Source organism: Apostichopus japonicus, chromosome 12, assembly GCF_037975245.1.
Source record: "Apostichopus japonicus isolate 1M-3 chromosome 12, ASM3797524v1, whole genome shotgun sequence".
NCBI lineage: Eukaryota > Metazoa > Echinodermata > Holothuroidea > Aspidochirotida > Stichopodidae > Apostichopus > Apostichopus japonicus.
In genome coordinates, this window is record NC_092572.1 from 18,050,207 (window position 1) to 18,067,685 (window position 17,479).

The window sequence follows — 17,479 nt, forward strand, 5'->3', positions numbered from 1 at the left end:
TTAGAAAATTGGTGATCAGGTAAAATCTCTATGTGTATATATATTCTCTTTGTGTATATGAACTCGAACTTTGACTTGGCTGGACTGACAGATACGTAAAATTACTAGAATTACATATTAGTACGAGAGTTGGGCTTTACTCGTCTCCTCAGCAAAACGGTAGCACTTTCGCTCTATACCGTGTCTTTATCGAACTGATTACCTGTTCGGTAGGCCTATATACACCCCTAGCGATTGGACACTTCCCGGCACCGGTTACTCTTTTATTTACAATGTTATTTTTCTTACTTTTCATGGATATATTTACATAAATAAGTTAATTGCTTTTTTTACAATAATGGTTTTGTAATGTGAATCTGATACCGCCTCGGAGGATGAAAAGAGTAGAATAAAATGAAAATTCAATGGTATATACCGTTATCAGGTACCTCTGTAAAATCGGAAAATATTGATCAATCCAGATGGTCCCATTCTTTTCTTAAAATATAGAATATAAGATCCATGTCTCATGCATCAGTAACTTATAATAGGCCTATGTATGGTTAGGGATAGTATGTTTCTGATCTCTATTTTTTACACGTTTACTGCTAACACAGAAAGAACTTATTGGAGTACTGGATATTGTATCCGAATACCTCAATCAATGTGTATCCCAAACTCTTCTCTCTGTCTTAACATTCCTAACGTGGAACACAAGTACAAAACGAACAACGGGCCAAAATTGTTTGTTCACCAATACACATGCGTAGGAAGTCAGAAAACGTGTGAATCATGTGCAACTACAACCCCCCCCCTCCGCCCCACCCCTCCCTCCGACCTCCGTTTTACCCTCTCACTCCTTTGATCCTAGGTTTAAAGCAGCATGCCATGGTGTAGATAACTCGCACTGGCGATAAGATAACTTCAAAATAACTTAGTATGGTCAAACATAAAGAAAGTGAAAGCAAATAAGTCTGCTGTTGTGAATTGAATACACAATGCTGTATGTTCATGGCATACCAGATTTCGAGACAAGACATTTCGTGTCCGTGTCTATCTAAGAGTCTGAAGAGGAATTGATTTGAGTCTATGGGAGACCATCAAGAATACTCCTATAATTACCGCCATTTTTAACCGAGTCCATCTCCTTACATATTTGCAGCAGTAAGTTCTTAAAGCAGCTTTTCGATGCTATTCGACTTTTAATTATAAATTAAAGTTAGAGTTACTTTTATGTCAACATAACATGATATTAGTATGACAGAAACTTTACTGATTGCACTTTTCATGTCATTGAATTCAATAGAATCAAATCGAACACAATACACTTTAAAGTCTCAGTACGTGTTTGTCAAATTTAATCTTCGACCTTTCCAGCTTACTGTAATAAAGCTCAGTGAAAATGACTCCTTTCTATGCAAGTTTCATATCAATATTCATTATTTTTATAGAGTAATATGTCGTTATACATTTTGAGATGAATCAAATCTGCAAGATTTTTCTTAACTTGTCCGTAGATTCTACAAACTTTAATTAAAATTTGCAAGCCCCGCCGAACAGATCATGCGACAATCAAATCTCTCCGTTTTGTTTACGACCGTCAGGTCTAGGACTACTTTCACTTTCGTGGCTAGCCTGTCTTAGGTCATTTCTCTCTTGAATAGTATTTTCTTCGGTGTTAACGATGTAGCTTGTGTTATTTCCTTCCATTGCAATGATAAAAAGGTGTTTTCAGATGTTTCCTCCGTAGACTTGTATAAAATGGGACGATACGACTATAGGACTGCATTTAAATGTTGATCGGGCCGCATGTGTAGACTATTTCGTTCACATTTGTGTAACGAACATGCTGACATGGGCGTTCGCAGTAATTTAACGGTAAATAATATCGACAAATTACGGTAAATAAATTTCTTTCTTTCGATTGCGACGGCTTTTCTCCATTAAACCCACATGTGCATAGTGTATTTAGAATTAGAAACATCAAGTCTACTTCGGAATTTTGTTTTCCGAAATTCATCAGCAAACAGGTATTGAGACTCTGGTAAAATATTTTTCTTTCACAGTAAGCTGTAACATGGATTTGAATGCTTTCTGGCATGACGGAGTCATATTACGAGGTACACTCGACACATGTGTATTTCTTATTCACTAATATTAACATTCACTGATGTCATGGACCGTGTCAGGTTGATACTTCCGGGTTCATCTTTATCGGGGCTGGCAGAGTTCTGATCAGGTTTGTTGCCTTGGAAACAACCACAGTCGTTCAGTATTTGCTTGTAGGCTGTCCTAAATTGATGGTTACGCCATCCATAGATGATAGGATTCATGAAAGAGTTCATATAACCTAACACCTCACAAAAAGTTTGGACAGCCAAGAGTGATTTTGGATCCGTCGCAAGATAAATTTTTAAGACGTACTTAAAACTATTTGGTAGCCAACAAATGGTAAATGCACCAAGAACAATGGCGCTGGATATTGTTGTGTGCATGCGCATTCTCCACTGAACAGACTTGTCCCTCTGAGACCTGCTATTTGTTACATCATCTTTTCTGAGGTAAGCGATGTAGAAGATTCTTACGTACGCAATGATCAGTAATAGTAGCCACGTAGGTATTAGGAATGACGCAGCCAGCAAATGAATTGTCAGTTTCGGGGCATCGTGCAGGTTACGTTCACACATCCATTTATATGGATAGCTACCGAAATTCCAAACTGATAACTTACCGTAACAAAAACCGAATGCGACACAAAAGATGATGATTATGATTGTCTTTTGTCGTGTCATGATGACGTGATGTCGCAACGGACGAGATATTGCGATATATCGATCGATGGTTATCGCTAACAACAGGCACATAGAAATGGCACACAAAACATACGATGGTAGAAAAAGATAAGGACGCGAATGAGCGCGGCACGTAGTCTCACTAATAATCAATCTATTTGCTACCGCCAAGGGCACGGCAACCAATCCCGTAAGAAAGTCGGCTATCGATAAGGCAAAAATATTATAGTTGTTGACTTTGCGCACTTTCGTGAAGCGAATAAATGTCGTCATCACCAAAGCATTGCCCAACACACACATCAGTATTATGGGAATGTGCACAGCGACGTATATAATGCTTCCAGTAAAAGACACTCTCAGCGATACAGACTGACCCTCCATATGCGAAGTATTATTTGCGAAATTCATCATTTTTCCGAACTCCTTTTCAATTTGGAAACAAATTGCAACCAATGAGTTTCTGTTAAAACACAATGCGAGCTTAATATGTGTTATATTTTAATCTTCGACAAATATATATTCCCGAAAACTACCCGTACTTTTTACTCCCACAAATTGAATGACCACATCAGCCCTTCTCGCAACGAGAAAGAATGTGCTTCATTTCTTAATATGGTAATCTGCAACGTATATATTCCATTCCATTAAACCCACCTGTTCATAGTGTATTTAGAATGAGAAACATCGAATCTACTTCGGAATTTTGTTTTCCGAAATTCATCAGCAAACAGGTATTGAGACTCTGGTAAAATATTTTTCTTTCACAGTAAGCTGTAACATGGATTTGAATGCTTTCTGGCATGACGAAGTCATATTACGAGGTACACTCGACACAAATTTATTTCTTATTCTTTAATATTAACATTCACTGGTGTCATGGATTGTGTCAGGTTGATACTTCCGATGTCATCTCTAATGGGGCTGGCAGAGTTCTGATCAGGTTTGTTGCCTTGGAAACAACCACAGTCGTTCACTATTTGCTTGAAGGCTGCTCTAAATTGATGGTTACGCCATCCATAGATGATAGGATTCATGAAAGAGTTCATATAATCTAACACCTCACAAAAAGTTTGGACAGCCAAGAGTGATTTTGGATCCGTCGCAAGATAAATTTTTAAGACGTACTTAAAACTATTTGGTAGCCAACAAATGGTAAATGCACCAAGAACAATGGCGCTGGATATTGTTGTGTGCATGCGCATTCTCCACTGAACAGACTTGTCCCTCTGAGACTTGCTGTTCGATACAGCATCTTTTCTGAGGTAAGCGATGTAGAAGATTCTTACGTACGCAATGATCAGTAATAGTAGCCAAAAGGGTATTAGGAATGACGCAGCCAAATGAATTGTAAGTTTCGGGGCATCGTGCAGGTTACGTTCACACATCCATTTATATGGATAGCTACTGAAATTCCAAACTGATAACTTACCGTAACAAAAACCGAATGCGACACAAAAGATTATGATTTTTATCGTCTTTGTCGTGTCATGATGACGTGATATCGCAACGGACGAGATATTGCGATATATCGATCGACGGTTATCGCTAACAACAGGCACATAGAAATGGCACACAACACATACGATGGTAGAAAAAGATAAGAACGCGAATTAGCGTGGCACGTAGTCTCACTAGTAATCAATCTATTTGCTACCGCCAAGGGCACGGCAACCAATCCCGTAAGAAAGTCGGCTATCGATAAGGCAAAAATATTATAGTTGTTGACTTTGCGCACTTTCTTGAAGCGAATAAATGTCGTCATCGCCAAAGCATTGCCCAACACACACAACAATATTATGGGAATGTGCACAGACACGTATATAATGCTTCCAGTAATAGACACTCTCAGGGATACAGACTGACCCTCCATATGCGAAGTATTATTTGCGAAATTCATCATTTTCCGAACTCCTTTTTAATTTGGAAAACAAATTGCAACCAATGAGTTTCTGTTAAAACACAATGCGAGTTTTACATGTGTTATATTTTAATCTTCGACAAATATATATTCCCGAAAACATCCCGTACTTTTTACTCCCACAAATTGAATGACCACATAAGCCCTACTCGCAACGAGGGAGAATGTGCTTCATTTCTTATGGTAATCTGCAACGTATATATTCCACTTACATGTACTTTGTTTTACAGTCTAGTAAATTATCGTATACATTCTCTATGCCTTGTGTGTTTTAACCTGGTTAAGCTAGGGGTTGACTTGATTGAGTTGCACTTTTTAGGGTCAATACATGTCACAAGAAATAGCAATTCGTTTTCTACTTTAAAAGCCAATAGCTAATATAATATAGTTTTTCATTATAATTATAAACTATAGTTAATTGCTGTGACAAGTGAAAGGTGACACTTCTCCTGTACACGAAAAACATCATGATGATAATGTTATGTATCATATCTAGTGTGTGAATGTGTATGTTTGTGATGCCTAGCTTGTAAACACGATATCTCAAGAAGCGTATAACTTTGATGAACCTCATACTTGGCATATGGATGTCCCGTGTTGAGTAGCAGAAACGATCTGTTTTTGGTGGAGGTCAAAGGTCATTTGAGGTCAAATTGTAGAAACCTTGTACACACGATATCTCAAAATGGGAAGTTTCATGAATCACATACTATCATGTGCATGTCCCATATTTAGTAGGAAAACCCTCTTGTTTTTGGTGGAGGTCAAAGGTCATTTGAGGTCTAAAGTGGTCAAATTGTGACATCCTTGTTAATATGATAGTTCAAGGAGGGAAACTTTCGTGAATCATAATTGGAATGCGGATATACCATATGCAGTAGAAAAACCATAGATTTTGTGGAAAAGGTGATGTCGGCAGAGGTCAACTGTGAAAAGTTTGTAAACATGATATTTCAAAAATGGTAACAGGGCACACTTCTTGACATGTAGATGCCCCACATTGAGTACATGCAAGAAAGCTACTGTCAGTCTTCATTGTCGCCTCTGAATAGTTTAATCTAGGGTAGAACAACACATTATTATGTTTGTTATTATCATCATATATATCACAGATATAGGGGGTCAGGGTTAGATATTTTGTATTCTATGAGTCGTCTACGGTGTTCAAAGCATTTTGACTCATCGAAACCTTAATATGCATCATTTGCATTCTGGTTTTTAGTGCTGCACTGAGGAAGTGACATCATCATCAGTTTAGGCTTAAAGGAGCATTTCAAAATTAGAATTCTACGAATATTTGTATAGAAAGAAAAAAGCGTTAAATTGTTATCGCCAGATCACCAACATACTGAGAAGATATAGCAGATAATTACAGCTCTACTGGATGTAAACTCTATGTCCAAGTTTCTTACAAGATTGAGCAATTTTGAAGCGCTTTTAAAGAAATGGTGTAGGTTTCTCCATCTGTTCCTGGGGCTTGCGAAGCCATACTTTTGCATGTAATACAAGGATATCTCTAACTTGAAGCTACAGATTAGACTGAGGAGCAGACGATATCATTAAAGCCCATGACATCTGCTACTGTAAAATAATTGAAAATAGTTAAAACTGTTAGAAAGTCCAGAAAGACGACAAACAGTCTAAATTTGATGTACCATGCTGCAGAACTTTTTGGATAAACAAAAATTGTACTATAACAATATACCATCATAACAAAAATCCAAATGGAAGTAATCTCTCTGGCAACTATAAATTTTTGTAAAATGAAGTAAACTAAATACCCTACTTTATTTTGTCCTGCTGACAATTTGTGTGGTTAAATTTTCTGAAAATTATATTTCGTAAATAGTGTTCACCGGTTTTTAATATAGATTTAATGGAACTTTTTTGTGTCGAGAATCTTTCTAACCTCACAAATATGTCAAGTATTGCATGAAAATAAAACTGTACATTGATTACGTTTGGACAAACGACAAGAACATCTGCCGCAGGAAAGTTAATAAATGAGTTATAAATTAATGTGACGGAATAAACCTACCGGGTACAATTTTACACATATCTATTTCAGCCATTTTCGGTACTTTATCGGTACTTTCGACGTCACCTCTCTTTACACTAACATCCCTCATGCTGAAGGTATCGCAGTCACATGTGCAGCCCTGTCTAAGAAGGTCCACCCTTGTCCACCCATCTCTGACATCAAAGTTCTCATGCAACAGGTTCTCACCAAAAACAACTTCACATTCATGGACAAACATTACCTTCAAAGACACGGGACTGCCATGGGAACCAGGATGGCTCCTTCCTATGCATGCCTGTTTATGTCTAGCTTTGAAGAACGCATGCTCAGTACAGCTCCCTGCCGTCCCCTTATATGGTGGCGCTACATTGATGACATCTTCTTCATTTGGACCAGTGATGAGGATAGCCTGCTCACCTTCATCAATAACATCAATTTTTTTCCACAGCACCATCAAATTCACCTCTGATTACTCTCACCAACAGGTTAACTTTCTCGATGTGACTGTTCGCAAGGAACACGGTTCTCTCTCTGCAGACTTATACACCAAGCCCACAGACACACACCAGTATCTCCATTCTTCAAGCTGCCATCCCCGTCACTGCAAGTCTGGAATTGCCTACAGTCAAGCACTTCGTCTTCGTCGCATTTGCTCTCACAATTCCTCTTTCATTCGCCATACAGATGCTTTGGAAAAACACCTTACTGCCAGGGGCCAAAGTGCCAGAAGGTCGCGTGAAGCCATTCAGAGAGTCCGCTCCCTTTCCAGATCATCTACTTTGGCAGTGAAGGACAAAAAGGGACGAGATTGCGACAACAAGCTGCCCCTGGCTGTTACTTTCCACCCAAACCTTTCTCCTCTTCAGAAAATCACCTCTAACAACTACAACATTCTCCTCACTTCAGATAGACTCCAACGAGCCGTCCCTGAAAAACCCATCATCGCCTACAGACGACCACGCAACCTACGAGACCTTCTTGTGCGTGCTCCTGTTCCACCTCTAACTTCTATTACTACACCCATTCAGCATGGTACTTTCAAATGTGATCGTACTTCGAGATGCATCGTCTGCAGCCACCACATTGTTGAATCTAACTCCATCACCAGCCATAGCATGCAACTCACACACAAGACTAAGGGTCACATCACTTGCACTACCACCAATGTCATCTATCTGATCTCTTGTAGGGTTTGCGGCATCCAGTATGTTGGCGAAACCAAAACCACCCTCAAGAAGCGATTCTATGGTCACAGATCCACAGTCAAAACCATGAAGACTGAGACCCCAGTTGGAGAACATTTTAACCTTCCCAACCATACCATTAACGACATGTCCCTACAGGGGATTGAATCCTTAGGTAGCCGTCCTGACCTAGTACGAATCAGCAGAGAGAGGCTGTGGATGCAACGCCTTCGCACCATTCAACCTCATGGGCTAAACATTCAGGACATGACTAACTTTTCTTCTGTCCCCCACTCCTTCTCCCCTTGTTTCCTCTCCCCCCCCCCCTTCACTCATCTTCTCATAGCTCTCTTCCCCTCCTTTTTTTTCTCCACACCTTTCTGTCTTTGTCCCTCTCCAGTTTATTCCCTACCATGTTCCTTTAATCCTCTCTTTGTCCCTCCACTGTTTATCTCCTACCCCTCCTCTTCCCCTGCTGCTTTCTTCTCACCATCCCTTGTCCACTTATAATCCCCTTTCATCCATCTCTTTGTGTTCACCGTGCTCATTAACCTGTCTGTATTCTGTGCTTGTTTTTGTCCCTTCTGTTACTGTTACTTGTCATTTAGCCTCTGAAGAAGATCCTGCTAGGATCGAAACGTCAGGCCAACTTACTTTTATACATATCTATTTCTTGTGTAAAAGTAAGTTGGCCTGACGTTTCGATTCTAGCAGGATCTTCTTCAAAGGCTAAAATGAAGGATCTTCTTCAAAGGTAAAATATATATTTCTTATTCAATATTATTTACATTCACTGATGTCATGGATCGTGTCAGGTTGATACTTCAGGTGTCATCTTTTATCGGGACTGGCAAGGTGCTTCTCAGGTTAGTTGCCTTGAACACTACCCGTACATTTTTTCTGCCAAAGGTAAGTGATGTACCATCGTTTTTCCAACGAAAATAACTTAACATCTACTATAGTGTATGGCCTGTTCAAGAACGTTCTTGACTTTCTGAAACACAAAGCTTTGGAAGCAAAAGTTCTGACGCGTTGGCGCCAATCCTTTTAACGATGTTGAAAACAAAATGAATATTTTATGGTAAATTAATAACTTATTTCATTATGTAAACGTTAGTGCAGAGTAAGCGACGGACAATAATCAGGATGATGGATATATATATATATATATATATGTATATATATATATATATATATATATATATATATATATATATATATATATATATATATATATACATATATAAGTTCATAAGATTGTGGGCCAATTGCTTTCGCGGGTCCTGTCTTTTGGCAAATCATTCCATAGCTTTGGACCAATTAAACTGAATGCTTGTTCGCCAATTTTCTTCCTTGCTGGTGGTACACGAAGTAAGGATTTGTCAGAAGAAGAACATACCAAGCGCCGGGGTTTGTAAATGGTAAGGAATTCCGGAAGATACACTGTCGCAAGATAGTGAACACACTTGTAAACATACATGAGAATACGAAATCTTATCCGCATGTGACATGGAAGCCAGTGCAACTCATTAAGAATTGGAGTTTTATGGTCAGGTCTCGACGTTCTGGACACAATCAACGCAGCCATATTCTGCACCCGTTGGGGTCTCCTGACCTAGGTCTTTGATATACCACCCAGAAGAGTTCTGCAGTAGTCGATTCTCGAAGTGATGAGGCACTGTACAGCGAGTTTATAAGCTTGTGTTGAGAGATATTTTCTAACTTTGCCAATGTTTCTGATGTGGTTCGAGCAGGATTTAACTACACTAGCCACCTGGTTTTACCCATGGTGAGGTGTTGATCAAAAAAGGCACCAAGGTTCTTGACAAATGGTGCCGGTTGTACAATAATGTCGTCTATATCGATGGAATAACATCCGTGAGTAGAGAAATGACGTGGCGACATTAGATTTAAAAAATCAGCTTTCTCTTTATTAAGTTGAAGATAGTTTAACGACATCCATAATTTTATATCCACTATGCACTTCTGTAGATCATCTATGGCAGATGCAGTGTGTTCGTGGTCGTTAGGATTATACGAAATATATAACTGAAGATCGTCTGCGTACTTATGGTAGCTAACTTTATACTTATCGGCTATGTCTTTGGTGGGCATTGTGTAGATTGGAAAAAGAACTGGTCCTAGCACGGATCCCTTGTGGTACACCTTCAGTAATAGATTTACTTGTAGAGCGCAATCCCATGTAAGCTGATATATTGGGTCCGGCCTTGTAGGTAAGATTTGAACCATCCAAGTGCTGTTCCTCTGATTCCAATTTTAGAATGGAGGATGTCAATTAAGCGATCATGATGTATAGTGTCGAAAGCAGCACTGAGGTCAAGGAGGGCTAGAAGTACAGCTTGCTTTTTATCAAGAAATCCTGATATATCATTATGTACTTTAAGGAGAGCGGTCTTACTGGAGTGGATTTCTTGTAAGCAGATTGTAAGATCTCGTCCAAACCATTACGTTTCAAGTGATTGTTCAATTGCTTGAGGACGACACGTTCTACGGTCTTCCCAAAACAACAAATTTGACACCGGGCGATAGTTCTTTATCACCAGAGGATTGAGAGATATTTTCTTTAGGAGAGCGATTTAGATGAAGATAGCACAGTTCCAGACGAAATCGAAGAGTTGACAATTAATGTCAAAATTTGGCAGATGAATTGGCAATGATTCTTTGAGCAATCAAGTTGGCAGTGTATCAAGTGGACATGACTTTGAGGGTGAAGCACGAATAACTTTATTTAATTCCTTATCAGTGACAGGATATAGTTCGTTTAATAATACTTTATCTCTCTTCTGACCAGTTTGCGGCAGATTGAGTGTAGATGAATTAACTGGCACCCCCTCGATATTCTGCACAATTTTGTCTCTTTTTTGAATAAAATAGTTCGAAAAATCATTACATATTTTGCGAAGTTCATCAGATGCAAACCCAATTAATGAGGGTTCTTTAATTAAACTGTTTATTACAGCATAGTATATATCTTTTCCTTATCATTGAACTGGTTTTGGTAGTATTGGATCTTACATTCAGTAACATAATGATTTACTTCACTACGATTGTCTTCAAGTAACTGTCCATGAACATGAAATCCAGACTTTCTCCAGCGACGTTCACAGATTCTTCTTTCGCGACGGTTTCCGAGACGGTTGTTGTACCATGGGTGTCCACTTATTTGTTTTCCGCTTGCGTGTTACAACATGAGCAAGATTGTCTAGAACACCCTTCAATGCCACATTATAGTTGTCAAACAGCACGTTAACAGATACATCATCATCATCTGATGTAAGTTGCTGAATGGCGAGTTAGTCCGTAATTAGCAACATTAGTGAATTAGCCTAGGTCAGCTATCAGAGAGATACATTACTCCCATTTAGTCCACATATTGTTTCTTAGTGTATTTACATTGGTTAACGGCATTGTAGACATCGTTACGTTAACTCTGTAACCTTGAAGCTGGTTTCATATTTGGACGCGGCGTTTGGCACTGCGTTTAGCGCCAAGTTATACGTTGTGTTATACGCTGCGTGTGGCACCGCGTTGGACACTGCGTTTGGCGTCGCGTTGGATATTGCGTTAAACGCTGCGTGTGGCGCCGCGTTAGACGTTGGCGCCGCGTTGGACGTTGTGTTATACGCTGCGTGTGGCGCCGCGCTGGACGCTGCGATTAGCGCCGTGTTGTACGCTGCGTTTAGACGCCGCGTTGAGGAATTGCGCTAACAGTAACATCGTGCGTAATGCATGGATAACTGTAAGCCGTATACTATAAGAACAATATTTTATGAGCCTTGTTAGCCAAAGAAGGTCAGAATAAATGGTACCATTGTGCCACGGGCACTTGAACGTCTTCTCCATTGCAATCTTTTTTTCGAGACTCTCTTTCGCCAACCCCACTTTAAAAGACTACCCCACCAGACAGGGAAGTGACGTTACAATATCATCACTGCATTAGTGTTGAAAATGTCTTTGTTGCTCTTACAATAATTTTTATCAAGTTTCCACAGGGAAAACAAAAATTAATAAAGGGAGTATCAATTTTATGAAATTCTGTAACTGCAGAGAAAGGTGACAGCTATGCTCACAAGTTTAAATTTATTGGGTTTCTAGGAAAACTAAATAAAAGAGATTTTTTTTTTTTTTTAGAAATACGATGTATATTGTGTACTTTCTTCACTCTGATTACATGCTGCACAACGTTATCTAAAACTATCTATACAATACTGAACTATGATTTAATACTAAGAAACAAATCATTGAAGCATTGCAACTAAAAGACAGTTGTGTTAGTAACTATTTAATGCTCAACCTGTACATTGAGGAGAAACAAATAAATGAAAGAAAATCGAGTGTATAGATGAGTGAGCAAGCACCAAAATAATACATCAAAGGCATGCACGTACAACGAAAAATCAATCAACAAATTGTATATATATTTATATTTATATATATATATATATATATATATAGGCAAAAATATGTCACCAAAACAGAACTAGTATTGTTCGATATATATAAAACATCGGACACAAGTGTTCTGAAGAGGGCGCTCGATGAGTTCGAAGTATGTTTTCTACCGCTGTTTCACCCTCTCACTCCTTTGATCCTAGGTTTAGAGCAGCATGCCATGGTGTAGATAACTTGCACTGGCGATAACATAACTTCAAAGTAACTTAGTTTGGTAATACATAAAGAAAGTAAGAATTAATAAGTCTACTGTTTGTGTATTGAATGCACCACGATATATGTACAGGAGAACAGGGCACCTGATTCCGAAACAAGACATATCGTGTCCGTGTCTATTTAGAATCCAAAGAGGAATTGATTCGAGTTCATGGGATCCTCAATAATAGTTTTATAATTACCGCTATTTTGAGAGAGTCCATCTTCTTACAATTTTTTGCAGCAGTTATCTTTAAGCAGCTTCCCGATGCTATTTGACATTTAATTTTAAATAAAATTCAAATTTGATAATATGTCAACAAAACATCGTATTAGTAGCACAGTCTCGTAAATCTTCATTCAAATTTATGACGAGGAAGAATGTTTACCGATTGCTATTTTCATGTGATTGCATATTAATATGGAGATGGATCTTGGCGACGAAATATTGCGAATCGGATAGAATCAAATCTAATACAATAAGATTTGAAAAGAAACTGGAAACTCAACATAACCATTAGGTTCCCGGTCCAACGCATAATTACTGCAATATACGTTGTCGACGTTGTGGAACAGACTATAGTTTGTCTCTTTCGCGCATTTTCACACGGAACGGGAACGCAATATGCGTCTTGCCCTGAGTCCTGTACCTGGTACTTAAGTATATAGGCTGAATTTGGATGAAATGCCAAATTTTGACACTCGTTTGTTGTATTAATTCATCTGAGTTACAGATGGGCGTCGATTCGACCACTCTAATTTTCGTTTGTTCCCGTTTACAAAGATACACCGTGGTACAACGTACGCATGTCCTCTGTATCTCGAGACCTTCCTGTGCCCTAAAACTTACGGTCAATTTCACCATGTTTTGGCAAAGTCCGCAGCCACAGTTCGATATATTTAGGAGCACAAAATGTTGATTAATGTCCGTCCTGACGGGAGGGGGGGGGGGTTGAGAAGGGGCTCCCGTTACCCTTTTATTAAAGTTTAGTTTGTGCCTGAAGGGATCTTAGATGCTATAATGTGTTGCAGTTTCTATTATTTTCACCACAATGGTGTAAAACAAGTTTAAATGTTGACAGTGAAAACGACTTTGCACGACCAGCCGTTCCCGACCCAACTTCCCCCACGGCTGTGTCCCTGGTTCGCATCGACCGCACATTAGGCATTTTTTGGTATGACCATTGCTATTAGCCATTCACTCACTATGTTAAAAATTTCTAATGCGTGAAATTCTGAACAGCGCCACCTTTTTCCCCACTTACAGCTCTTCCGCGAAACGACTGGATTACCAAGATTACTAATTATTTTTCTGTCACTTATTTACGTTCTACAACCAACTGACAATGCATTGGATCATTTTATTCATATTGTAATATTGTGTACGATGCTTACACAGTAAGTGTGTATTATTCACAACAATCGAGTTAGACACGCGACGTTCGCGAGCTACGTTAGGCCACAGGAGGCCACACCAAAGGATAGCTTTCATCGTTTTTTATCTATCACGGACTTTAAGATGGCATTAATGATTACAGTTTCCATTTCCGTTCTTTTTACATTGCTTTCGTGGACAAGTGCGTCTTACGTTGAGGTAAATGCAGAGAAAAAATATTATGAAATTATTTGCAATGCTAGTTTAATGGATGCCGCACCTTACTCTGTGCTAAACTGAGTGTGCATAAATTTTCTCCGTTTGTCAAGAATTGAGAGCATAGGCTAGGCCTAGGCTGGATTAACTAGCCCCATAGAAAAGTATGGACATTAACCTAATCTTAGTCATTGGCAGGATTAGGCTACGGTACATATACTGTAGCATTCATATAATGGATAATGTGCCCCAATGCAAAACAGCTGGCCCAAGTTGGTGTTATTTTATTAGGCCTAGTCTAAGCCCATGCAAGGCCCTATATAATGTGCCTCCAGAAGGTTTAGGCTAGTCCTAAGTCTAATTCCTAGAAACTGAAGATTTTACATTATTTTCCTTTTTGAAACGTCATCTTTCTTTTTGTCTTGGTTTATGGTAACCTATTGTATCTTCCCAATTCTCGTAGATATTGACCAAAAATGAATATGATGTTTTGTTTCATTACAGTCCTTTGTGCCATTCATCATTGTATTTGTAGCCAAGATTAAGCTAGCCAATTTTTATGATCAGTCAGTGATGTATACTCTTGAAGAAGAACCTTGGTCTAGTCATAACTGTTGTTCTTCACCAAACAATCTGAGTTGTCTTGCATGAGACATTAGATCAGATAACAGATTTAAGGGCATCCTTAACTAACACTGTGTACTTTCAAGTTTCAGCTTCTTGCTGGGAAAGATGGTTCAATATTACTACTCTACTTCTATTTATAAGTATAACATGATGTAGGAATATATGTGTACTAATACTATACAGTACATCCCAATACCATAGCCTGAAGTAATGGTACACCTATACTGTAGGCCCAGGTACATACACTCTCACAACCCCAAAATACCAGATCAGAACAATGTTGAAAATAATTTGCTCTGATTTCAAATTAACAAGATTGAGTGTCTACAGTAACACAGATTCAAGGCTTGTATTAGTAGTTCATTGAGTTTGTGTTCTGTACACAGCAAAGGTTTTTCCCATATGATGTATTCATTTCTGTTAGTGCTACAAGTGGCTAGGTTCAGGTTGTTTAAAGGGTGTAAAGACTCGCAAAAAAAGAAACGTCTAATGCCGGTAATCTGACCTAGTTTCGAATGAGGTGTAATAGAAGTGTTAAACACCACCATCTTGCTACCGTTGGTAATTAGACACTAGGGTCAGATCCAAAACCTGTCAACCTCAGGGCTAAAATTTAGATGATCATAGTTATCAATTTTGATAGTTTTGTCCAAAAGAAGAACAATTTAAGCTTGCTTGGCAAAAAAATTAAATTTGTATGTTTCTTTGTTAACGAGTACTGCTTAATTATATCAACAATGCACTTAAACCAGCGTTATGGACGGAAACAGCAAATTGTGCCACTGAACTGCAAGGAATGATGGAATTCACAGGAATCTGCACCTGAATAATTGTTTATGGTACTGATCTCTCCAAAATAGTTTTTGAAAAAATTAAGTAGGGCATCCCTAATTAAGATGCTAATCGAGAAGAAAATCATTAATTCCGTCCATAACGCTACCTGATGTCATTAATCTCCTGGCAATTTTCAAGTTCACTTCAGTGATAAAATTTGCATGTAATCTTCTGAAGGTTATCAATGCCATTAAGGATGAAGTGAAAAATTACCAGATTCCTGCATATTGATAAGCTTGGGTTCAATGAAACATCTGTGTTATGGATGGAATTAGGAAAACGTTATGGACGGAATGTGAATGTTATGGATGGAAATTACTTTCTTTGGAAAAACTATGCAGAATGTTTTTTATTAAGTTAAATCAAAGCAATCAAATGTGAATGAATGTTATTTAGGATGGAAAAGCTTTTTTTACATGTACATTACAGTATTTTTCTAGGCTTTCAGGTGATGTTTTCCCTAATTTAAAAAAAAAAAGATAAGAAGAAATTTCTGTAAAAATCCCAAACTTTGAGGATTTTTCATTTCAAAATAAGGCAAAACACCCTCCTGAAATTTTTTGTACAAACAGGGTGGTACTATATCTCTTCCAGAAAAAATTATCAGATTTTTTCAACATTACGCATTTTGAGTTATTGGCCGTCAAAGATGACCTCTTTTGTACATCGGAGCAGCTTAACAACTTACTGTACTTCTTAAATTATTATTGAGAACAGCTAGAACCCTGAAATTTGTTTAGGGGTAAGAACTTTATACTTATAGTTGAAGTATAAAACCCTGACAGCTCTAACATGGTTACTTTGGTAAAAAATTGGCATCAAAACTCCTACCTCATGCTGAATCGCAGCATGAAATTGCAACTTCAGAGTTGCACAACTTGCAAACATATCATAGGAAAGCATTGTAATCATTATTTTGTAATGTTTGTACCAGACATAATAACCTCTGAAAGAATCAAGTACCCTGAAGCAATGGTCTAGGAGCAATTCATCACTAAAAATAGCACATTTTTTAGTGAAAAGTACAAAAGTCGTATATTTTGACACTTTTAAGTGGACTTAACTCCACAAGACAATATTTTTGTAGCCTAATTTTTTATTTTTCTATTCTATGGGATAGACTCTATAGGCATCTGTAATAGAAAGGTAGTAGAATGGTTAATTGCTGAGAAATGAGACCTCAAAAGTCAAGAAAATGCCATGGTGGCGACAAATTGCGGAATTTCAAAGTGTGATAAATCGGCTGGAAAGCAATGCAACTGAAATTTTCAGAATATGCTTATTTCATGATGGTCCAATCATACAAAAAATTTGGGAATTTTTGGAGAGGGTGCAGCAACAGCCATTCTTGATTTGACACGGAATGACCCTTATAAATCCAAGTTGTCATCCTTATGCAACGTGGTTTTTGTGTATGAAGGAGACTGGTGGTTGGAAAAGGTGGACCAAATATCAGTTGACAGTAATGATGTCTATGTCTCCTTCCTACACCCTAAGGGCCCTACCAATACTTTCTTCTGGCCATCACCTGAGACAAATATCCCACTAAGAATGATCATGGGGAAACTAGAACAGCCTGTCCTCCTAATTTCAAGTAGCAAAGTGGGAATTGCAACAAAGGTGGTTGAATATATTAGGGACAAGTTTCAAAGAGATTGTGAGTCGTGATGGTGACGAAAAATTTTTGACAAATATGAATCGATGTATTTTGTTGAGATTGAAAAGTCTATTTCAAATTTTCATGACTGTTCAACCATACAGGCCTCCCATGTCCACAGTTTTATTTGCATGTGTTGTTTTCTTTCATACATGCTTTGCAGACTGGTGAAACTTTGATTGCATTGGCATTGTTTGAAGGAGGTGAAG

General features: G+C 38.3%; 2 protein-coding genes, 1 long non-coding RNA gene and 1 pseudogene across 3 annotated transcripts in view; 2 read left to right on the forward strand and 2 right to left on the reverse strand.

Moving 5' to 3' along the window:
• Window positions 1-17,479, forward strand: part of LOC139976768 (uncharacterized) — a 267,039-nt gene that overhangs the window by 185,166 nt on the left and 64,394 nt on the right. The window lies entirely within an intron of this gene.
• LOC139977803 (adenosine receptor A2a-like) lies at window positions 834-3,180 on the reverse strand. The gene has a single exon (XM_071987446.1). It carries the CDS (start codon window positions 3,177-3,179, stop codon window positions 2,124-2,126), a length of 1,056 nt encoding a protein of 351 aa, XP_071843547.1. The 5' UTR covers window position 3,180; the 3' UTR covers window positions 834-2,123.
• Window positions 3,379-4,671, reverse strand: LOC139977804 (adenosine receptor A2a-like; annotated as a pseudogene).
• The window catches only part of LOC139976767 (amyloid-beta precursor-like protein), a 61,216-nt gene continuing 57,683 nt past the window's right edge, over window positions 13,947-17,479 (forward strand). The window contains exon 1 of the mRNA XM_071985507.1: window positions 13,947-14,155. Coding sequence (XP_071841608.1) covers window positions 14,081-14,155 — 75 coding nt within the window. The 5' untranslated portion in view covers window positions 13,947-14,080. The remainder of the gene's footprint in view (window positions 14,156-17,479) is intronic.